Below are 24,854 nucleotides of genomic sequence, written 5' to 3' on the forward strand. Positions count from 1 at the left end.
AGACAATGTAATTCAAGCATATTCAAAAAGAAGACATTACAATTTTCAAGTTGAGAAATTTTGAATTTCAGCTCAATATGCATTTAGTTTTGGCAAATATAGCTCTGATTTTTCTCCCCCTTTTGTTCTATTTTAGAGGGAGTTAACAATGAATTTTGCAATTTTGCTCAGTTATATTTCTCTCCAATTTGTCATCAACAAAAGGATTAAGCTAAGCATAATATTATTTAAGCATGAAAAAAAATCCCTTAGCTTGAGAAGCTCCCCCCTTTTGACACAAAAATGGGCTTAGATATTAGTCTAATAGCTGTTTGGAAAAAAAATTTGGTAGTTCTATACACAACAATAGTATAAGTGGCCATTTAAGATCAAAACAATATGTTGAACATTGTCCCTACTTTGAGCTTACATAAGACTTGTTGAAATATTTAGAGTTCAAAATGAGTCTTATGGAATCATAATTACAGTCAACTAGTTAGCATGTATGTCTGTATTTGATCATTGAATCAATTATGCAATACCCTAGTCAACTACTAGCATGCATTCACAAGGTCTGCATTAACCATGCAGATGGCGTTCAATTCAAGTAGCATGCAAGTATCCTAAATGTTTCTATAGCATGCATTCTGCATCAACCATGCAGATGGTATCCAATCAATTCAGTATAGCCCAAAACAGTTCATGCTATAATCAATATTAAGAAAAAATTACCATCCATCAAAGAAATGTAAGCATTAAGTACATTATTGATAGTAATAGAAGCATACACAAATTTAAATTTAGAGCTATAAGATCAGATTGTTTACTAGAATAAATTACAAAGAGAACTGCTCCCCCCTTAGTTATGCACTCTACTCATCATCACGGGTTAGGCCTAATTCCTCAAATGAATACTCAAGTATTTCTAGGCAACTTCCCTAGTGTGCAATAAGCCTAATTCACGTCTAATTTGGGTAAATCTATCCTCTTGAAGTGGTTTCGTGAATATATCGGCCCATTGTTCATCAATGCACACAAACTCAAGTGCCACGTCCCCTTTTTGCACATGATCACGAATGAAGTGATGTCTAATCTCAATATGCTTAGTTCGTGATTGTGAGATAGGGTTCTTAGATATGTTTATTGCACTAGTGTTATCACATTTATGGGAACAGTGTCATAATGCAATTTGTAGTCCATAAGTTGTTTTATATAAAATGTTTAAGCACAACAACTTCCAGCCGCTATATATTCAGCCTCGGCTGTGGACAGTGAAATTGAGTTCTGTTTCTTGGAGAACCAAGAAACCAGAGATTGTCCTAAGAAATGACACGTACCACTCGTGCTCTTCCTATCAACTTTGCTACTGGAAAAGTCAGCATCCGAATAGCTGACAATCTCACATGAGGTATACTTAGGGTACCATAAGCCTAATTCAATGGTCCTGATGAGGTATCTAAGTATCCTCTTAACTGCTAGTAGGTGTGACTCTTTTGGTGCAGTTTGGAATCTAGCACATATACATACACTAAACATGATATTTGGTCTGCTAGCAGTTAGGTATAGCAGGCTATCAATCATACCTCGGTAGAGTTTAACATCTACCGGTATATCTTGCTCATCTTTGTCTAATTTAGTGGAAATACTGTGTCCCTACAATTTTACCATCTTCCATATTAGATTTCTTGAGCAAGTCTTTTACATATTTTAATTGGTTGATAAAAGTCTCATGTTTAGCTTGCTTTATTTGAAGTCTTAAAAAGAAAGTAAGTTCATCCATCATGCTCATTTCGAATTCATCTTTCATGCATTTGGCAAACTCGTTACACATCTCTTCATTTGTTGCTCCAAAGATGATATCATCTATATATATTTGAACTAGGAGCATGTGTTCATTTTTAGATTTTATGAAGAGAGTTGTGTCAATTTTACCTCTAGTTAACCCATTATCTAGGAGAAAACCACTTAACCTTTCATACCAAGCTCTAGGAGCTTGCTTTAGTCCATGTAAGGCTTTTGATAGTTTAAATACATGATTGGGACGTTTGTGGTTTTCAAAACCTGGAGGTTGCTCTACATACACTTCCTCATTTATATAGCCATTCAAGAATGCACTTTTAACATCCATTTGATATAACTTAAAGTCCTTAAAAGATGCATAAGCTAATAACATGTGAATGGCTTCCATTTTGGCCACGGGAGCATATGTTTCCTCAAAGTCTATACCTTTTTCCTGGTTGTAACCTTGAGCTACTAATCTGGCCTTGTTCGTAATTGCAACCCCATTTTCATCTTTCTTGTTCCTACAGACCCATTTGGTTCCAATGATTGTATGATCATTTGGTCTGGGAACCAAGGTCTCAACTTTGTTTCTCTCAAACTGGTTTAGCTCTTCTGCATTGACATCACCCAAGATTCATTCTCTATGGCCTCATTCGCATTCTTAGGCTCTTCCTGAGACAAAAACGCCATATGGCTATACATGTTTCTCAGTGATGAACGAGTGGTACTCCACGTGAAGGTTCACCAATAATTTGATCTTTGGGATGATTCTTCACAAATTTCCATTCCTTAGGCAGTTCTCGAACCTCACTATCTATCTAATTATCCTCAATAGATGTTTCTTTAATTTCAGTGCTCTTTTCTTTATTATTCTCAATGGACAATATTTCTAACTTCTTCCTTATCTCTAGATCATCTTCATCAGCCTTTTTGGAGAAGGGATTGGACTCATCAAAAACTACATGGATGGATTCTACAACAGTTAAAGTTCTTCTGTTAAACACTCTATAGGCTTTACTATCTAGTGCATAGCCTAGAAATATTCCTTCATCAGATTTTGCATCAAATTTTTTTAGGTTATCTTTATCTCTTAGATCAAAACATTTACAGTCAAAGACGTGAAAGTAGGAAATATTTAGCCTATGACCATTCCACAATTTATAAGTGGTTTTGTTGAGAATGGGCCTGATTAATACTCTATTCATGACATAGCAAACGGTGCTTACCACTTTAGTCCAAAAGTATTTGGGAAGATTGTGTTCATTTAGCATAGTTCTACCCTTTTTTTAAGGATCTATTCTTTCTCTCAACTACTCCATTTTGTTGTGGAGTCCTAGGTGCTGAAAATTTATGGGATATGCGGTGTAAATCACAAAATTTTTTCATATCCTTGTTTTTAAACTCTCTCCCTCTATCACTACGAATATGTGTGATTGTATACCCCTTTTCATTTTGAATTTCCCTACATAGTTTGGCAAGTCTCTCACATGCTTCATCCTTAGATGCCAGAAATAAAACCCATGTGAATCTAGAGTAATCGTCAACAATAACAAATGCATAGGATTTTCCTCCTAGACTCTGGACTTGATTTGGGCCAAATAAATCTCAGTGAAGCATTTGTAGTGGCCTACTAGTGGAGATAAATTTCTTCTATTTAAAGCTTAACTTGGTTTGTTTCCCTAGTTGGCAGGCATCTCAAGTTTTATCTTTTACAAATTTTGTCTTAGGTAAACCTTTAGCTATTTCTCCTTTTACTAGTTTTGAAAGTAGATCCATGCTAGCATGTCCTAATCTCCTATGCCAAAGCCAACAAGCCTCATTAATTGCAGAAAAGCATTTTACATCTTGAGAGGTTAAGTTGTCAAAACTAGTAGTATAAACATTATCATGATGATCAGCAGCACAAAGTATTTTATACTCAAATGGATTTTCAACAATGCATTTATCATGTTCAAAAGACACCCTATACCCTTTATCACATAATTGACTGATGCTTAACTAGTTATGCTTTAGACCTTCCACAAGCAAAACATTATCAATAATGAGAGATGGTTCCTTACCGACCTTACCAACTCCAATGATCTTTCCTTTGGCATTGTCTCCAAAGGTGACGTAACCTCCGCCCTTTGGTGTGATGGATGCGAACTTGGCTTTATCACCCGTCATGTGCCTCGAGCATCCGTTGTCCATATACCATTTGTCCTTAGAGGAGGACGTCTTGAAGCATACCTATAAGAAAGACTTAAGTGACTACTTTTGGTACCCAAATTCTCTTGGGTCCTTTGGGATTAGTACCTGATTCTCCCTTGACTTTCCAGACCATCTTGGTTTTAGTGTCCTTGTTTTTGAAAGACAGTCAAATTTAATATGGCATTTCTTCTTACATTTAAACCATGTTGTTTGAATATAGGAATCTTTAGAGGGAATATAAGATTTTGATTCTCTCACGAAATAGCCTATGTAAAGATGTTTCTGTTTCATATTTTCTTTTCCATTAAAACCAAGTCCTTCCTTGTCTAAAGATTTTCTTTGAGCACCAAGGAGTTTTTCAAAATTATTTTGGCCTTCTGTAAATTTGTAAATAATTTTGGAGTTATCTTCCATTTTTCTCTCTAAACTAGCAATTTTCAACTCCTTTTCTTTTTATCAAAGTAGAATGAGACTCCTTTAGATTTTCTAAAAACTTTGATAATTCTTTATTTTTATTTTTCAAATCAGTGTTCTTTTTAGTTATTTTCTCAAGCAATTTATGAACACTAATATACTCCTGTTGCAATTCTTTATATGTAGGCATGCTATTGTCATCAGAATCATCATTAGAATAATACGAAGAAACTAAACAAGACGATTGTACCTCATGGTCGCTATGTGCCATTAGGCACAAATTTACGACTTCATTGTCGCAGGAGTCACTGTCTAAAGAACTGGAACTGGGTTTGTCCCATGTGATGGTTTTCAGTCCCTTATTTTCTTTTTCGAGTTCTTTTTCAGCAATGGGCACTTCGACTTGATGTGGTCAACTTCTTTGCAATTGTAGCACGTCGGAGGATTAAATTTCTGTTTTCTCTTGCTCGACTCTCCTTTCTCTGTTCTCAAGCCCCGATATTTTCTATCGGATCTCCTATTCTTTTTAAAGAACTTGCTGAACTTCTTGGTAAGCAAGACCATGTCCTTGTCGGAGTCCTGATCACTTTCCTCATTGGAGCTACTCGCTGAAGCTTTGAGAGCTGTAATTTTCTTTGTTTTGCTCTACTCGTTTAACCTCTCGTTGTTCGCCATTTCGTATGTGATGAGGGGTCCAATGAGCTCGTCCAACGTCATTGCTTTCAAATCTCTCCCTTCAGCTATGGCTATTGCTTTTGGCTCTCAGATTGGAGGCAATCTTCGGAGTACCTTCCTGATCATTTCATAAGTAGTATATGTTTTTCCAAGAGCATGTAAAGAGTTAGTAATGTGTGTGAATCTAGTGTACATGGATTATATAGATTTACTAGAAGTCATTCTGAAAGCCTTATATTCACTAGTAAGCATATCTATGCGACTATCCTCCACATCCTTAGTTCCCTCATATGTTATTTCTAGTTTATCCCAAATCTCCTTAGTAGTTTTACATTCCATGATTCTATTAAATTCATTTGCATCTAATGCACAGTATAAAACATTCATGGCACTGGCATTTACTTGTACTAATTTCATATCATCGTTAGTAAAATCATCTTCAGCTTTAGGAACATTTTTTCCTTCGATAGTTGTCATAGGTATATAATTTCCCTTGGAGACAATTCTCCACACTTTCCAATCTAAGTTTTGAAGAAAAATTATCATTTTTGTTTCCAAAATGTATAGTTAACACCACAAAATATTGGAGGGCGTGTGGACGATTGTCCCTCACCAAAAGGGGATACACCTAAATGAGCCATGTGATCTTTAACAAATACGATTAAGCTTTTTGTAACGAGGCTCTGATACCAAATTGTGATTTTTGGTGTAATCCCAAGAGGGGGGTGAATTGGATATTTTAAAAACATAGATCAAGTTTATATCCTACTCTTAAAAAACACAACCAGAATATCTCAAGCTTAGGGTTTCTCAATCAATCACAAATGTCACAAATATTTAAGTATGCAAATATTTAAAAATACACAATAATCACAACAAATTAAACGTAAACATACAAATGCGGAAAAATAAATAGTGTAGAGAAAGAGAGAGCAAACACGACAATTTTTACGAGGTTCGGCTATCCCCACCTACGTCCTCGCCTCAAGACAACTGCTTGAGGATTTCACTATTCCACTCCTTGAATAAGGCGGAGCCACCTTATACACACTCATTCACTCGGGCGGAGCCACCCGTTACACCACTCCTTCTAGGCGGAGTCATCTCTCCAAACGATATCTAGCATGGTTCTATACCTGAACCGCAAAATACAAATGAGATAATATATTTGTGTACAATAAAATGCTTCTTCAAAAGCTAATTTGTACAATGTAAAACTTAATGCACCCTCACGAGATAAGATTTGAGCTCAATAGAGTTTGTGTTTCACTCAGAAAGATTTTTGCAATATAAGAGAGTAAATGATCTTTGAGTAAAAAATATATATAATGAATGCTTCAAAGATTCAAGCCCAATAAAAGATTTCTTCAAAATTATTTTTCAAGATAAGAGTAGGAGAAGTAAGGGTTTTGCTCTCAAAAAGATTTTGGCAATGAAAAGAGTAGATGAGAGTAAATGCTCTCTCTCAAATTGATATTTTCAAATGAATGAGAAGAAGAGTGAAGCCCATTGATGGTTGCTCAGCATCCACCACACCACTAGAAGAACTAGAGCCAATTTCAGAAGTTTTACCATTATGTCCACTACATTGCCCACCTGCATTTTTGTACTCGTCAAACGTAGGAAAAATAACATTTTCACCTTTTTACTTAAAATTGAAGATGTAGGAGGAGAAAATTGTTGAGAAAGGCCCCACTCCACATACTTTAACTTATATCGAGGATCAAGAACGGTGACAATAAATGGTGACAACGGTAAGGTTGTTGCCGTGTGACCTGGAGGTCATGGGTTTGAGGTGTGGGAATAGCCTCTTTCAAAAATGTAAGGTAAGATTGTGTACTATAGTATAGACCCATTGTGGACCGCCCCTTCCCTAAATCCCGCATACACGGGAGCTTTGTGCATCGTATTGCCTTTTATGTTCAGCTTTTTTCGATTCCCCCAATATCATCATATTTATGTTTCATTTTGAATGCCATTTCACTTAATTCAAAATATCACTATTGCACCAACCTTCCAACAAAGTATTAACCATGCAAATTTCATTGAAATAAGTACTAGAAGTCACATAATTAGAACCAGAAAGACCCAAAGTGAATTCATAGAAATATTCTAAGAATTACATCGTCCTCCTCACATTATCCCAATCATCTTTCGTGGCTTTCCTTTTCCACTATCTCTTGAAAGATCAAGTGCAAAATCTTGATCTTTTTCATCATATCTATCAAAATTTTTTTTGAAATTTTTTAGCAGTGTCCAACATCGTGTATGTGGAATTCCATCTATCAGGTACATCCAAACACAAATGCTTTTTACAATTAACCTTCTCCTCATTTGTACACTCCTTAAATTTTGCAATTCTACCTGGTGATTGTCTAATATATTTCACTGCTTGCCTAATTCAAAGTATCGAATCTCCCACAAGTTTCAATCCATCTTGCACAACTAAATTAATGATATGTGCAACACACTTCATGTGCAAGCACTCACCGTTGAGCACACTACCCTTCCAATTGTTCACCCTCCTCTTTAAATAACTAATGACTGTACCATTAGAACTTGCATTGTCCATGGTAATGGTACAAACTTTATCTATTCTCAAATCTAACAAATCTTTCTCGATAGCAAAACCTAACACTCCCCCCCGGTGATTAGGAAATGGGCCAAAACTCAAAATTCCTTTTTGTAACCTCCATTCATTGTCAACAAAATGCACATTCAAACACATGTAACTAGCATTCTGTAAAGAAGTTCAAGTGTCTATTGTGAGGCAAACTCTTTGACAATTATGTTTCAAAAATTTTCTCAATTTCTTTTTCTCTTCTCCATCTAAAAGAAGACAATCCCTAGTCACTGTCACTTGTGACGGAACCTTAAATCTAGGTTCCATGAAATTACAAAAATATTTAAAACGTTGCCCCTCCACAAATTTAAAAGATCATTCATCCACTATCACCATACATGCCAAGGCCCTTCTAAGAACACCTGCATCTTGTTTTTGGCATGTTAACTATTTTTCCTCCATTTTTGTTGTTGGTTTGAAGTTAATTTGTGATTGATAATGATCATGAGGTCTTCTATAGGGATACTTAGCACATGTATTCAAGTGATTCCACAAAACTCTTGTTCCATTTCTTCTTGAATTAGCACAAACACTTTTGGACAATATTTACATTGAGCTTTTACCTTTTGAGTGCCATCAACACACAATCTAGTAAAGTGGTCCCATACCTCTGATCTTGGTCTAAACTTCCTTTTATCACCCCACTTTGTTTCTGAAGCAGCAACATTATCTCCTAATTTTGTATTCACGTTTAGGCCTGGAGTTGGGTTTGGGCTCGAACAAGCAGTTGTTTTGAGACTTGCGTTGTCCCTAGTTTCAAACATCTATAAAAATCATGTATAATTGCAAATTCATTAGATTTGAAACATAAACTAAAATTCAAACACTCACAATCTCGCATGACATAAATAGTATCACGTCAAAAAGATAACAACCAAATAAAATTAATATACATATTGTAGGAGAACTTGTTCTAAATTCAACACATAATGGCAAAGCATCATGATCAGGAAAACAAACAATCACATATGAAAACAAAGGTGTAGTTCCAAAAGGGGGGGTGAATTGGATTTAAAAATTTTCTTTTAATTCTTTTCAAGAATCCTTAACTTCTTTTTCTTCTTTTAATGAATTCTTTACTTCTTGTTGATTTATTCAAATAATAAATACTTAAAAACAAAATTCAATCCACAACCAACAAAGTACTTAACCAATCAATCAACCAATCAATTTTCCAATCATCCACAATATTCAAACTAAGATAGAAGATTTAGCTTGTGTTTGTTTGCAGCCCTGTAATTAATGAATTTGCTTTCTTAAAATAAGGTGCAATATAAAATCCAACACTCTTTCCAAAAACTTAGACTTCAAGTAAACTTTTAGTTTAAAGAGTCTTTGAGTGTTTCACCAATCAATGTACTCCCTTACGGTTTCCGCAAAGAATGGATCAACCAATGTACTCCCTTTCGGTTTCCGCAATCCCAAAAACAAATTAAGCTTAAGTTTACTTAATATCAAATCCATGTAGTATTTATGAATAAGGAATTTAAAACATCCACGTAGTTCGTATATGCTGTAAGTAAAGAGAGTAAGGGAAAGAGAGAGTGAGACCACAGTTTATACGAGATTCGGCTTATACCCAGCCTACGTACTCGCCTTTGGCAAACCACCATAGGATTCACTAAAATCAGTTCCTTTGCCGGGTGGAACAACACCGTTTACACACTCCTTTGATTAGGTTAGAGTCCGCATCTCTAAACAATATACCCTCGTTCGGTCACTCCTTCAATTAGGCTAGAGTAGCACCTCTCTAAGCGATATCCCCTCGCTTAGCCAACGATCCAACAATCCTGGAATCGTCACAATCTACAAGAGATACAACAAATAGATGTGTACAAAGAGTGCTCTCACAAAAAGCTGATTAGTACAAGTTAAATCTATATACTTCAATCAAATTCACAATATGAAATACAATTGAAGCTCAAAAGAGAGTTCACCAAGTTTTCCTTCTAGATGAGAATCAACAATTCAGAAACACAGAGAAGGATTGATCAGTTGCTTCCAAAAAATCTCAACAATTCAGATGTGCAAAGATGAGACCATGAGAGCTTTAAGAGTATGAGAGTATCAACTTTGAGAATTGATTTTCAATTTGCTTGATATAATTTAATTTGCAAAACCATGTATTTATAGAGTGAGTTTCCTTGTCTCCTAAGTTGCTTGGAGTGTTCCTAAAGTTTTTATAATTTTTAGATTTAAAAAACTAATTTTTAGAATTTTCCTGTTAAAGTTCAAAATTTAAATTTCGTAGGGTCAGTTGGCTGACCTGGCGACTGGGTGGGTGTTTATACAGGGTTAGCTGGCTGGGTAGGCGACTGTGAGCTTTCTGTCTCCCAAAAATTAATTCTGTTAACTGGTCAGTCGGCTGACTGAACACAGGTCATTTTGGTCAGTTGGTTGACCAGACAATTTGTTGAGTTGCTGACAGCTTCGACCCCCCTTCAGTATTTTGGTCATAATTTTTTCTATATAACTCTAATTTTGACGTTCTTGGTGTCAAAAGAAAGGTAAGAGAAAATCCTACAACTTTCATGTTGAACATTTTTTAAAATAAGGAGTTTGTGATAGAGAAAAATGCTTATCAATGCAGATGTAGAAAAATTAACAACATTTGGAAAATCCTCTTTTTTGGTGCTTTTCATTCCAAAAATAATTTTAACCATTTTGAAATATCTTTTGACCTTATAAAAATATTTCCCAAGTATATTAAAAGGTATCTATGTCCAAGAAATTAACCTAAGATTTTCATGTATCCATATTGAAATCAAATGAAGTACTTACATAAAGATTTCTTAGATTTTTTGGCATTCTTAAACACTTAAGTCTTCATGCTTTGTCTTGGCCCTTTCTTCAAGCTTTAATATCAAGTTCATCCTCTCATAGTCGTAAAGCTTTAATATATCATCCATGCCTTTAGGTATTCTTTAAGCTTCACATGATCATGTTCCTTTGGAATATAAGGTTCAATTGATCCTTGTGAGTACTTAACCTTGCTTTCTCAAGGTTGAGTCTTGAAATGTCATTACTTAACCAAATATGTTAAGTTCCACTTGTTTGTTAGCATCAAAATAGGATGTTAAGCCTTATAAGGCCAACAACATAATAACAGTAATGGCATATGTGTTAATTGTCATGCTCATACTCTAGCTGCAAAAGGAAGTAATTTGTTTTGAAAGCTTGAAGAGTACTAAGTTTCAAGTTTTGAACTATTTTCTTAGGGTAATGGTGGGATGGTCCCCATTGCCTTCACTTTTATTTAGTAGTTCAAGGCAAAGGTGACTCTAGAACATAGTATTCTACTGTTTTATGATATTAAGATATCATTTGGATTTGTTAAATTTACCAATTTAAATAGTTCTTACATGGTATATTTTTTTGAAAATTCAATTGAAACTTATAATTTTGAAAACTTAACTAGCATAAAGGTAATCATGGAACTATGAGGCCTCAACTCAAATAACTAAAACTTGGTGTCTTGCTATTATCTTATACATTCCCAAATGTATATGAGAAACTAGTGCTTGATGGAAGAGATTAAACAAATAAAAAATAGAGAAAACTTGTTTGTCTCATTTTATCCTCTACTTACATCTCTTTTCTTTTCTAAATGTATTTTTTTTAAAAAAAATGTGTAAGTCTTCATTAGTTTTTTGCCCATTTGCTACTTCTTAGAGGATCTATTTCTAAATAACATAGGGGTTCTTCAACTTTGCCCATGTGGAGGAAAATCCTAATTTATTTACTAATTTTTTGGTTACAATAGAAGTGCTAAAACTCAAAACCATAATTCAATTCACCTCTTCTTTTATCGTTTGTCCAATGCAATTATTGTTTACCCGAATTTGAAATTGTGTAAATTTGGATAAGTTTTTAAATCATTTTCTACTAAAGGTTATTAAAACTTAATCCTAAATTCATATTTCCAACCATAAGACTAAATTATTTAGAGTCTATGTAGTTGTGGAAAATAGTTGTCGTTTTTAATTTTTAATTTTTTAGAGATCTAAAAAAAAAAAAAAAAAATCACTATATTTTTCAAATTATCATATTTACAAATTACAAGAAACTTCAAAAACATTTAAAAACAAATTTTCAGGTTTTTTGGAAAACAAGATTACACTTCTCTATTTTTGTTTTCCAAAAAAAAATTTAGAAGTAGAAATAAAAACTGGTAAAAGGCTATGAACTTGGTCATTGTTAAAGTCAATTGAAATTAAATTGCATAGCTCAATTCTTTTGGGTTGGAGCATTGGTGATGCATCTTCTACATCAAAGGGTCAAATCATTTTTCCTTTTCTAGATTCATCACATCAAAGCATGCAAATGCAATTTAGTCCCACTGTTGTAAACTTACAAAATTGAGTGTTCATGAAATTTTGTAGTGGGTAGGAACTAGGAAAGAAATAGCTCAAGTTAAGCTGCTAAGCAGGGAAAGCTTACGCAACTAAGCAAGCATTTTCACATACCCAAGAAATAAAAAGGAAAATTAGGAAGAAAAAAAAACCCTAGAAAGAAAAGGCAAAAGAAGGATAAAAAGCAAGCAGTTCTTTCTCTTCCTCAGTTGTCATCATTTATTAACTCTTTTTTCTAAAAGTCCTCTTTCTAATCTTTATTCTCCAAAAACTTCCACTGCACAAAACTAGAACTGTTCCCCACCAATGCTTTTCTTTTTGTCATTTCTACTCCACTTTTTCTTCTTTCTTTTTTCTCAGTAGAGATTTCATTTGGGCCTCTCATCCACAATGAGATTAATAATCCGTCACAGCCATTGTATTGAGAAGCAAAATTATTTGAAAAATTAAGAAGAAGAAGAAGAGAATGACCTTGCGCCTTGTGGCACTTGTGTGTTGGTGACTTGATGGAGATTGGAGACAGAAGAGGCCGCGACCAAGGCGGCTATACTGGCAGAGTGTCGTTGACTTGACAATCAAGGCCGAGGTCTCGCTATTCGACGAGGGTTGCAAGGTAGCGGCAAGTCGGCATTGGGGCAAGTGGGAGGCAGAGGCAGAGGCTCGACCACTTGGTAGCTGCAGCTGCTTGAAGAACACCCTAATGAATTTTTTAAAATTTATATTGAAGGTTGATATTCCAGTGTGCTGATCCCTACTATAGCTGGGATCATGGACCAATCATAATTTAACACATATAAATTTATTAATTTAGATGTATAATTTGTATGTAAATTGGTTTTTTGGTTTGGTTGTTTTTATGAAACTGAAACCGAAACTGAAATTGAAATTGAAGATTTTAACACCTAATATTGAAACCAAAATCGAATACTGAAAAACCGAAGCGCTTGTGATTTTGGTCCGGTTTCGGTGTGGTTTTCGGTTTTTTCATAATTTTTGTACATCCCTCCCCACAACACCAAGGCAAACCCATCCATAGGTCTCCCATCCCCAAAGATCTTTGAATAAGAGAAGATCCATATGTTCCACTTTGGTCTCGTGGAAGCAGACAATAACGCTTCTCCAACCCTTGAGAAAGGACCTTGTTGCACTTCTTTTGGATTTGTTGTTTAGCCCCCTCATTCATATTCCAAAAGATGATTTTCTTTAACATTGTTTAACCATTCAAACTCGGCTGCTATGCCTCTGCCAAGTTTGTACAACCTCCCAATTTATCATAATTAACTGAACATTCCAAATGTTTTGGTTCCCTGTTTTTGGCCAATTTCCTGTTGCTAATTTCACCTTCTGTAACACCCAATCAGAGACCTGCTCCTTGAATTTTGTGCTCTCTAGATTGAAACAAAACAATGCCATGAAGTTGGGCCTGTCCAGCACATCTGCAGGGCTGGAGCTATAATGCACAGTGTCACGGACCCCCAAAATGGGACTCAAGTAAGGGTCGTGCGGCACTCGCTGAGAGCTCTCCCCCGATGAGTCGTCCAATAGTCACACGTTCAAGCCTGCAGGCACGAGCACCGGGTGAGTTTCAATACTAAAAAAAAACTAGGAACGATATGATAAGATATTCACATACACTGAATAATGCTACAACAATCAGATATATCACAATCTAAGGCTACAAAACACCATAATGAAAAGGACTACTTGTATTATTTCTATCCAAGAGAATAACCATACAAACATTAACACAAACAATCATAGATTCATTCTAAATCCCTGGAGATTACAATTAGTGCAGTATCTCTCTCTCCCTTTTTCCCCTTACATTGTCACTCCCCAACATCCTTCCCCACTCATTTTATCGACGTCCTCGTCGATGTGTTGTAGAAGGCCTCTTCACTCTGCTGATGTTTATGCTGGCGCCATTGTCTTCAAATTTTTGAAATCTTTAATCTTCTGTATGGCATGCTGAAGGTTTTCTACCTTTTCCCAATTGTTCTCTTCTTTTCCCAGCCCCATCCACTGAATCAAATATTATTGTTGTTGACGACCTTCTTCATTGATGACTTTGTTTGCAAGGATCTCCTGAACATTTTTGTTTATAGGCTGCGTTATGGAAATTGTTGATCTCTTTATCTTTTGTCGGTGGGGATCTGCATCATCAGTGTGGAATGGCTTTAGGTTGTTGACGTGAAACACTGGATGGACTAGTCGTCTGTGGCTCATCATCCACTCTAGTTGTTCAAGCTGATAACATGCATGTTCCACCTTCTCGATCACTTTGATTGGACCTTCATAACGGCGTAAAAGCCTTTTATCTTTGCCGCAAAGAAATCAAAATGTCTCTTGTGGCACTCTTACAGGAACCAGATCTCTAGTTTCAAATTGTTGTGGTCGTTGCCCTTTGTCTACCCATTTCTTCATACGCTTTGATGCTTTTTTTAATTGAGCTCGAGTGACTTTGATGTTTTGCAACCAGTTCTTTGTGAATTGTTATGCTTTCGGTAAATTTCCTTTATATGGACCATTCAGAGTGTGCGGGAGAGTCGGTTGTTGACCTGTCACAATCTCAAAAGGGCTTTTATTAGTCGCAATAGATTTCATAGAGTTAAAACAAAATTGTGCCTTGTTCAGTAAGGAAGCCCAATTTTTCCGATTTGAGTTTGCAAAATGCCGCAAGTATTCTTCCAGCATCCCATTAAAATGTTCAGTTTGACCATCTATCTGCGGGTGGTAGCTGGTTGAAAGATTAAGGTTTGAACCTATCAAGGGAAAAAGTTCACCCCAAAATCCCTCAGTGAATTTGATATCCCTATTACTGATTAGGCTTTTTGGAACACCCCAATATTTCACTACATGCTTGAAGAATAGCTAAGCTGCCTTCTCCGCTGAACATGGCTTCGAGACTGGTACGAAAGTTGCATATTTTGAAAATCGATCAATTACCACCAGAATCGTGTCATGCTCCTCTACTTTTGGCAATGAGGAAATGAAGTCTAAAGAGACACTCTCCCATGGCCTTGAAGCTACTAGCAATGGCTCCAACAATCTTGGGGTCTTCTTTCTTTCGACCTTATCTTGTTGACAGATCAAGCATGTTTTTGTATAACTCATTACATCATCTTGCATATGCGACCAATAGTATCCCTGTGTAATCAAAGCATGAGCTCTCCGCCATCTGGGATGTCCCGCCCCCAATGTATCATGACACTCTTTTAGTAGGGTCTTCCTCAAGTTCCCTTCTTTGGGCATGTAAAGTGTCTTGCCTCTAGTCATTATTAACCTATCTTCTACCCAAAATTGTCGTGTCTTCCCTTCTGCTGTCAATTTGCTCAATGTCTGCGCCTGTTGGTTTGTACCTAAATGTTCCTTGATAAGTTCTTTCAGGGATAACGTCACCCTACTAGTTGATAAATGACTTATAAACTTCAGCGCTGCCAATTCAGGTTTTTTGCTTAAAGCATCAGCCACTTGGTTCGTCTTCCCAAGCTTATATTCAAAATCAAAATTGAATTCGGTTAGCTTCTCCTGCCAGCGGGCTTGTTTTGAAGTTAGTCCTGGTTGTGACAAGAAGTGAGTAACCGCCACATTATCTGTCTTTGCCACAAATTTGGACCCCAAGATATAGTGCCTCCACACTCGAAGACAATGTACCACAGCTAGAAGTTTCTTCTCTTGTGCTGTATAGTTTCGTTCGGCACCTATTAATTTTCGACTTTCAAAAGCGACTGGATGCCCTTCCTGTAAGAGAACTCCCCAAATGCAAAGTCTGAAACGTCTACTTGTACTTCAAATGGCTTTGTCACATCGGGAAGGGTTAGCACGGGATCTCCTGCAATTTTCTTCTTTAGTTTTACAAATGCTGATTTACACTCTTTTGACTACCCCCAGGGTACCCCTTTTCTCAATAAATTTGTTAAGGACACAATTCTTCTAGAGTATCCCTCTATAAATTTTCTGTAGTTGTTGGCTAGCCCCCAGAAAGATCGCAATTCTCTAACAGATGTAGGTGTTCGCCATTCCTAGATTGATTGCACTTTTGTCGGATCCATTCGTATCTGGCCCTCCTCAATGATATGCCCCAAGAATTTAATATGCTTTTGAGTGAAAGCACACTTCTCCCCTTTTACATATAACTGGTTTTCCTGGAGCTTTTCAAAGACGTGCCGAAGGTGATCTTAATGTTCTGCTAAGGATGCACTGAATACAACAATGTCATCAAGATAGACGACTACAAATCGATCAAGATAGTCCCAGAAAACCTGATTCATTAAAGTACAAAAGGTAGCAGGTGCATTTGTTAACCCAAAAGGCATGACCAAGAATTCGAATGCTCCATCTCGAGTGACATAAGTGGTCTTTGTTTCATCTCCCTCTGCAATGCGCACTGGGTGGTATCCCGACCTCAAGTCCAGTTTAGTAAAGTATTTGGCTGAACTTAATTGATCAAAAATATCAGCAATCAACGGGATTGAGTACTTGTTGCGAACAGTCACCTTATTGAGAGCCCAATAATCTACATACAATCGCAGATTCCCATCTTGTTTCTTTTGGAATAACACTGGGGTCCCAAAAGGTGCTTTTGACGGCCAAATGAATCCTGCTGCTAATAAATCATTCAGTTGCCTTCTTAATTCAGCTAATTTAGGTGGTGCCATTCAATAAGGGGCACGGGCTGGCGGTTTTATCCCAGGAAAAAGCTCAATTTCATGATCAATTTGTCAACGAGGTGGTAAAATCCCAAGGAGCTATTCTGGGATTACCTCCTTGAATTCTTCTAACACTTCCTTAATTTCAACTAGATATCCGCCTGTTTCTTCATTTTCAGAAATTACTGGTAGTACTACGAAAGAAGGTTCTCCCCTTTTCACTTCCTTCTTGAATTGGAGAGCTGAAAGCAACTTCCTCTCGTCGAAAGTGTTGTAGGCTGCGGGAACAATACAAGGGTTATCTCCCATTATCACAAGGCAATCCACAGCTAGGATTGGCATTGAGCGTGTCACTTTAAGAAAATCCATCCCCAATACCATATCAAAGTCATTGAGGGGTGCCACGGTGAAATCAATTGTTCCAAACCACAACCCCATTTGGCAGGCTACTTTAGGTGCCACTCCCACAGTGGTTAATGCTTCAGAATTCACTGCTTTCAACTTTCTCACATCCTTGTCTACTTGTAGTTCTAATCGCTGAGCTTTTGTGTCAGCAATGAAATTATGGGTGGCCCCTGTATCAATCATGGCCTTGATTTTCTTTCAATTCAAAAGTAGGTCCACATACATTAAGTCCTTTTCCTAAGACTTGTTGGTAACTACTTGGCGCTCTAATGCCCCCAAAAATCTCAATGCTCCCACCATTTCTGTTTTTCTTTTGAGGTTTCTGTCGGGGTTTCAGTTTTCCCCTCGAAGGGCCTTTAGAGCATTCAAAGCCTTTCACCCAGGGGTTTCTGGCAGACTACTTTAGTTGCCACTCCCACCGTGGTTAACGTTTCAGAATTCACTGCTTTCAACTTTCCCACATCCTTGTCTACTTGTAGTTCTAACCGCTAAGCATTTGTGTCAGCAATGAAATTATGGGTGACCTCTGTATCAATCATGACCTTGATTTTATTTCCATTCAAAAGTAGGTCCACATACATTAAGCCCTTTTCCCGAGACTTGTTGGTAACTACTTGGCGCTCTAATGCTCCCAAAAATCTCAATGCTCCCACCATATTCTGTTTTTCTTCTGGGATTTCTGTCGAGGTTTTTGTTTCCCCTCGAAGGGTCTTTAGAGCATTCAAAGCCTTTCACTCAGGGCACTTCGCCACTCGATGGGGTCCCATGCAAAGGAAACATGAGACCGGCAGCCGACGCTCCCTACCACCTGTTCGTCCGCCCCTCCACTCCTTAGTCATGGGCGCTCTTCTTTCTTTTCAAGAATTATTCATTTCCTTGTCGCTTCCCCCATTTGTGGGCTTAATACACTTTATTGGGTTTGGAATCATTGTTGGCAAACATTGGGTAATTTCGCTTTCCAGAATTGTCTGAAAAATCATCCAACCGTTCAGCAGTGGCGAGGGTGGAAGAGAGGTCACTACCCCCTTGCCGGCGCAATTCATTCTTTGGCCATATCTTCAAACCCCGAAGAAAATGAAATAGCCTTTCTGATTTGGTCATGTCTTTGATGTCCAACATTAGGGCCTGATATTCTCGTACATAACTCCTTATTGAACCGGTCTATTGCAAATCAACTACTTTGCACTGTGCTACGTACTCTACATTTTCTGGATAGAATTGGGTCTTCAATGCTTGTTTCACACCATCCCAGGTATTAATAACACACCTATTGTGTTGAATATAATCCCATTTAGTTCTACACCACAATTTAGCATCCCCAACAAGGTATACTATTGCGATATGCGCTCGGTCCACCTCCAGATCAATTCGTGAACGCATGAAGTAGTGCTCCATATCAAAGAAGAAATTATCTAGTCCCTTTGCATCTCGGGTACCCCCAAAACTTTTAGGTTTCGATACCTTTAATCGAATACCCTCACTCAGTTCTGCAAGTGGCCTTTGGGCCATCTGCGCCACTGCATTCACTTTTGCCGTCATCTCCTGTAAATCCCTCTGAACCTAGTCCATAGCACTCTGGACATTGCCCATTGCCTTCAAATCTTCTTTCAAAGCATTGATGGACTCCTTAACATTTTCTGCAAAGAAATCGAAATTATCCATCAGCTTCCGTAAGGAGGCCTCAAGCTTTATTGGCTCCCTGTTGGGATGTTAGAGATGGCAATATGCTCTCAATATGTTCCAGCCTACTCTCGAAGGCTTCCAACCGCTAAATATTCCTCTGAAAGACCTCAAGCTCTATTGGCCTTTTCTCTAGGGATTTTACACGTGGAATGAATTCTTCAAGTTCCACAATTCTCTCCTCAAGTTTTGATACCCCATAGAGATTTCCTCTAGGGTTTTCTTCGGCGGCCTCAAGCTCTGTTGGCACGCCTTTCTCCTTTATCAATTTTTCCACCAACCCTTGGAGTTCGAAGCGCGTTTTTTCCAAGGTTTCAAGTTTTGTCTCAAGGGCCTCTATCCGCTCTACTTTTCCAGACTTGTTTCTCACGTTACCACTCATGGTGCTCGCACACACTGTGCTCTAATACCAACTATCATGGACCCCCAAAATGGGACTCAAGTAAGGGTCGTGCGACACTTGTTGAGAGCTCTCCCCCGACGAGTCAGCTAATAGTCACACGTTCAAGCCTGCAGGCACGAGCACTAGGTGAGTCTCAATACTCAAAAGAAATTAGGAACGATATGATAAGATATTCACATACACTGAATAATGCTACAACAATTAGATATAACACAATCCAGGGCAACAAAACACCATAATGAAAATGACTACTTGCATTGTTTCTATCCAAGAGAATAACCATACAAACATTAACACAAACAATCATAGATTTATTCTAAATCCCTAGAGAATACAATTAGAGCAGTATCTCTCTCTCCCTTTTTCCCCTTACATTGTCACTCCCTAACACAGCCTCAAAAGGGTGGGTTGGGGGTTGGGGGTGGGGCCTGGGATCAAGGATGAATCAGTGACTGCAACCTGCATGTTCTTCATCTCAATGTCTTGGGAGGCCACGAGCTGAGAGGAAGGGTGGACCAGCGAGATGGTGTTCCAAAGATTAGCCACCAGCCCTGCGGCCTTGGCTGGACCTTCGTGGAGAGTGAAGGAACTGAAAGCATTGGCGTCAACTGGTGGAGAGGGTTTTAAGTGGAGAGGGTTTTAAAGGCTGGGAGGCCAAAGAGAAGACCCCCCTTGAACAAATTGCCAAAACCCTTCTTCAAGTCTGTCCTGAGATCAACAAAGGAGGATAAAAGCTTGGGCATGGCTGGTTTTATTCCAGAAATACCAAAATCAGAGGAGCTCCTGCTCTTCTTAACAATATTGGCAAAGGGTTGAAAGCCTCAAAAGTCCAATCTTCCTCCCAGCTTGGAATGTCCCTTGTGACTGGTTGATTTTGGGGAGCATTTGAAAAGGGTACACCGCAGTGGGGGCAGATGCAGTGGCCGCACGAGTGGTATGCCGTTGGTATTGCCAAAGTTGAAGGAGATAAAGAAGGGGCTGAAGACTTCTTGATATCCGGGTTTGAGCTGCAGGAAGGGGGACTGAAGGTTGAAACCTTGGGCTTCCAGAAGGAGGGAGGGAGCAGGCTCTGGCCAATGGCTGCATTGGACACTTTTCCATCCTTTCAAATCGAATCCCTCTGGGAAGATCAGATGTCTCTAGCTGCCGCTATTGGTCTCCATAAGGTTTAAGAATCTACTGCGCTTGTTCGATTTTAGGGTAAGTGGTAGGGTTTTGTCCGTATTTCTCATCCTATGAAACCAAGAGGAATAGGTTCTGCCTGCAGCCCGGAATTCTCCCCAAGCATGCAGGAACCAGGCAAACTCTTCAGGGTCCAAGAAAATTGATGTGCGGTGACCCCTAAGATACTCCATTAGTCTAACAATGTCGGTAAGCTCGCCTTCTAAAACCAGGTTGAAAGATTTCCTCTCAATCGATACAGAACACTTTGCGGTTGCCATGGCAATGGAGCAGGGATGCAAGAGGGGAGAGGAAAGGTGGGGTCGAGAGGCTACCATAAGAGGCAAAAAATGGATTAGGACTGCCAACAAGGAGAAGAGAAGAAGAGGATAGAATGTTGGTGTTGGGGCTAGGACAGGGAGTAAGGTTGAGAGAAGAGGAGGGGGGAAAAGGATTAGGGTCACGATGAGGAGAGAAAGTAAGGTTGACGAGGAGAAGATTCAGGTTCGATTTAGGCTGCGAGGGAAGGTTCACCATGGTTGAGGGCAAGAAGGTCAAGGATGAGGGAGGCAGTCGGTGCGAGGAGGTGTTGGCGAGAGGAGAGTCATCATGAATGAAGGGGAAATATTTACATGCTAGTTGAAGGAAGAACTAAAAACTATTTTTGAGTTTATAATTTGTGCATGTTTATGACATCAATATAAACTATGAAAGTGTTTGGTTGTTCACTTTAATTTTAAATACTTTAGGAAATTCCATAAATGCATGGAAGTATGTGGAACCAAAAGTTAGAATCATAATTTAATCAGTTAACATAGTATACCACTATTCCCAGATGCAGCCATCACTCTTCTTCAATTAGTTGGGTATTGTTTGACATTTCTCAATCAATAAGTCCTGGATATTTATGTGGAATGTTGTTTGTGCATTTCAATGAACCTTTGCTTACTGATACAGGTAATATTATACAGATCAGGGCTTGTGACTGCTGCTGTATCGTTTGTAGTTGCTGCTTCAACTGCCTTTTTACCTGAAGGTTCTTCATTAAGAGATATAATCAAGCAAAATCTTGATCTGTTTTATACACTGGGAGCCAGTGGATTAGGCTTATCGCTATTTTTGATTCACATCTATGTAACTGAGATTAAGCGCACCCTTCAAGCATTATGGGCACTTGGTGTCGTTGGATCTTTTGCGACATATGCAAGCCTCGCTCAACCAGCTGGCATGAACTTAGTACAATTTGTTGTTGATAACCCCACATGTGTGTGGTTTGTTGGTCCCCTATTTGCGGCACTTACTGGACTTGTCTTCAAGGAAGGTAATGTTGAAAGAGTGTCCTATGCTTCTTTCAATGATTCCTTTTAGTATTTCCTTTATTTAACGGAACATGTCATTTAGATTTTCTTCAATTTTAACGGAACATTTAATAATAGGACATTGAGCCTTTCATTCACTGTGGTATTTTGATTAGTGAAAATTGTTAAGAGGTTTTAGAGTGAAGGAGAGTACAAGCGCAACAGTAGAGTTGTGACCGTGTGACCTGGAAGTCACTGGTTCGAGATGTGGACATAGCCTCTTGCAAAAATGGAAGGTTGCGTACTATAGACCATCGTGGTTTGCCCCTTCCTCAGACCTTGAATACCCAGGAGTTTTGTGCATTGGGCTGCCCTTTTTTTTGTTAGAGAATTAAAGGTAAGTTTTTTGGAGGGCAATTATAGATACTAAAATTTGAAAATGACATTATACCCTTGAAAATTTTTAAGAGGAGTTGAAAGGTGTAAATAAACAAAAGGAGATACAAGAGAGAGATTCAAAAGTAGGAACCATATAATGTGTGTTCATTTTTTTTAAAATTTGGTAGGAAACATGATGAGGAAATTTCATGATGTTTTATCTTATTCGTTGTCAAAAGTTTTCATGAGTTCATCTTCAAATGCTTTTATAGTTCATACTAATTACTGTTTTCCCAAAACAGGCCTTTGTTATGGAAAGTTGGAAGCTGGTCTTCTTGCACTCATTATACCCTCAATACTTCTGGGGCACCTGGTACTCTTCTTGTAACTTGTTGGAGCATTTCTTTGGGGTTTTTGTCCTTTTGAATATGATGTAGCAGCAATGGACTTCAAGGTGGAATTGTATCCGTGGCTATTGCTGTTTTACCAGTCTGTGTCCCCAATAATTAATTCTCGCTGACCACAGCCTGCTTATGTTTATAGTTGGAATTCTAATTCCAAGGGTTTAGACTGGAAGTTTTAGTAAAAAAAATTGAGCAAATTATTGTGGTAAACCTCTTATAGAAATTTAACGGAAACTGATTGGAAGGCTAGAAGGGCTATACTTCTTTGTGACACTATAAACAAATGTTGAGTGCAAGTTGGGATCGGTTAATTTGAGAACAGCAACCACAATTATAATAAACCAAAAAATGACCGAAATTATGTTGGTTTCGTTTAACTTGGTTTCTTTGGTTCAAAAGTTCCATTTACTGTTGAAATTAAGTGAATGGCTCTAGTTCTCTTGATTTTGGGCCGTTAACCATAACAGTTTTGTTGCATCCTAATCTTGTCATACATGCAGGAATTCGACAATCATGTTGTGTACTTCCAGATGGGATTTCTCATTCATAAACTACCTTTGTGCAGTTGTGGGGGTGAAAAATTGATACTGGGTGAAAAAGATAATTGATAAAATGGATTATCATGATTATTTTCTTGACCTTTGCATTGAAATAACTAACATAAACCAGCCAGATCAATATTGTTCTATTTCAACTCTTTCTACTGGCATTTGGTTGGTTAGTCTAACCTATGCTCTCATGGCTCTGTGTTGTGGCTAAATCATATATGCATGTGTTTGTGTGTATGTGTGTGTGATTACTTTATTACACCCTACCTGTGGAATGTCTATACAAAAGGAGTTTTGCAATCATGAGTGAATTCTTCATTCCAATTCTTCTGTGATGGGATTATCCAGGGCATCCACTTCATGTGTGCATGCATGTATATGAGATCCAATATATATGGGAACTGGTGAAAAAAGGATATTTCACTACATTATTGTGATCATTGATTTTTTTTTTTTCTACTTGGCGTCGAGATTATTTTTAACATTGTGAAATGTTGGGCACTTCGTTTGGGAGCTTGGATTTTGAGCATTGAATTTGAATTTTTGTTGGTTAGACAAAATGCAGTAAAAAATCGCACTGAATTTTGTTTCATCCATACAAATTCTAATCCAAGACTTAAAATCTATACTTTCAAACACACTTCAATGTTTATGTAGTTACATTAATGTTACGAAGATCTAGGTTGATTTCGTTTTAGATCATAGCTAACTGACATCCATATGGTTGTGCTTCTAATTATGGCTCAAGGCGCCAAAAGAATTTCGATCTTTGTGTGCATGCAGGCAGGATTGTTTTTATTATTGTTTGGCTTGCTGGGAGCACCGCTCAGGATGTTCTGAAAGTACCTTCTGCATAGCTTCATTATCTAATCAACCCATTGTGAAATTTTCCTAATCTAATTCCTGTCATGCAATCCTTGATGTGATCCATCTGAAATACGCAGACTGGTGTAATGGATAGTGGTGTAGAACTTACTCTACTGGGTCTGTGGATTGTCCTCTTTGGGGTGTTTGCAGGAAGGAAGTTCACGCAGCCTATTAAGGTACATTTTTATTAATCAAATGTGTAATGTTAGTCGTCTCCATCTAGTCATTCTCATTGTTGTGCTGACGATATGTTCTCTAACATTCTCCTGGTTTCTTCCCAAGGATGACATTGGTGATAAATCTGTCTTCATGTTTAATGCACTTCCGGATGAGGAGAAAAAAGCTTTGATCGAGAAACTCAAGCAACAGAAGTTCAGTCAGAATCTTGATTAGGATTTTGTAAATTTTCTCGGTGATATACAGATGGAAGGTATGTATTGTATACTCTCTCGGCCGCTCCTTTTTATTAAGTTGGGTCTTCTTATTAAATGTGGTAAAAAGCATTTATGATAAGAATCTCAGTTGTGAGGTTAAATGGTGGATCAAGGATATTTGCTAATATATGTACCCGTGCTTGCAATGCTATATAATTACAGTTCTTTCCTTGTCCCCATCCAAGGAATTTTCATTTGTCCAAATTTAATGACAACATTTGTTGCCTCTGAAAAGTAAAATTTGCCCTTTTTTTTGTTTGTTTTTTTTGGGGGGGATTGGATTGAGCTCATTTCTTTGAGTGAATATGTAGGCTACTCTTGAAAATTGCAAGCATGTTTTCTTAACACAAATTTTGCGACTTGTGTATTTTTTCTTTTAAGCACAAGTCCTTACTTTAATATTACAAAATGATATTTTATAAAGGGTAAGTAGTTATGGTTGTTCGCAAAAGTTGATAATGTTGTAGAAACTTTATTGCTACACAATTGTTCTTAAAAGTTAGTAATGTTGAAAAGATCATGTCACAAAACAATCATCTCCAAAAGTTAATGACGAGGGTTTTGCTATAGGAAAGCATGTGTTATTACATTTAAGGAGATTGTTTAAAACAC

At 37.6% G+C, this 24,854-nt stretch overlaps 1 protein-coding gene across 1 annotated transcript in view; it reads left to right on the plus strand.

Annotated features, from left to right (window-relative positions):
• LOC131143764 (uncharacterized) overlaps window positions 1–24,421 on the plus strand; it is a 49,827-nt gene extending 25,406 nt beyond the window's left edge. The window contains exons 2-5 of the mRNA XM_058092074.1: window positions 21,271–21,634; window positions 22,292–22,362; window positions 23,886–23,984; window positions 24,091–24,421. Coding sequence (XP_057948057.1) covers window positions 21,271–21,634; window positions 22,292–22,362; window positions 23,886–23,984; window positions 24,091–24,201 — 645 coding nt within the window. The 3' untranslated portion in view covers window positions 24,202–24,421. The remainder of the gene's footprint in view (window positions 1–21,270; window positions 21,635–22,291; window positions 22,363–23,885; window positions 23,985–24,090) is intronic.
• The last annotated feature ends 433 nt before the right edge of the window (window positions 24,422–24,854 follow it).

Source organism: Malania oleifera, chromosome 12, assembly GCF_029873635.1.
Source record: "Malania oleifera isolate guangnan ecotype guangnan chromosome 12, ASM2987363v1, whole genome shotgun sequence".
NCBI classification, from domain to species: Eukaryota; Viridiplantae; Streptophyta; class Magnoliopsida; order Santalales; family Ximeniaceae; genus Malania; species Malania oleifera.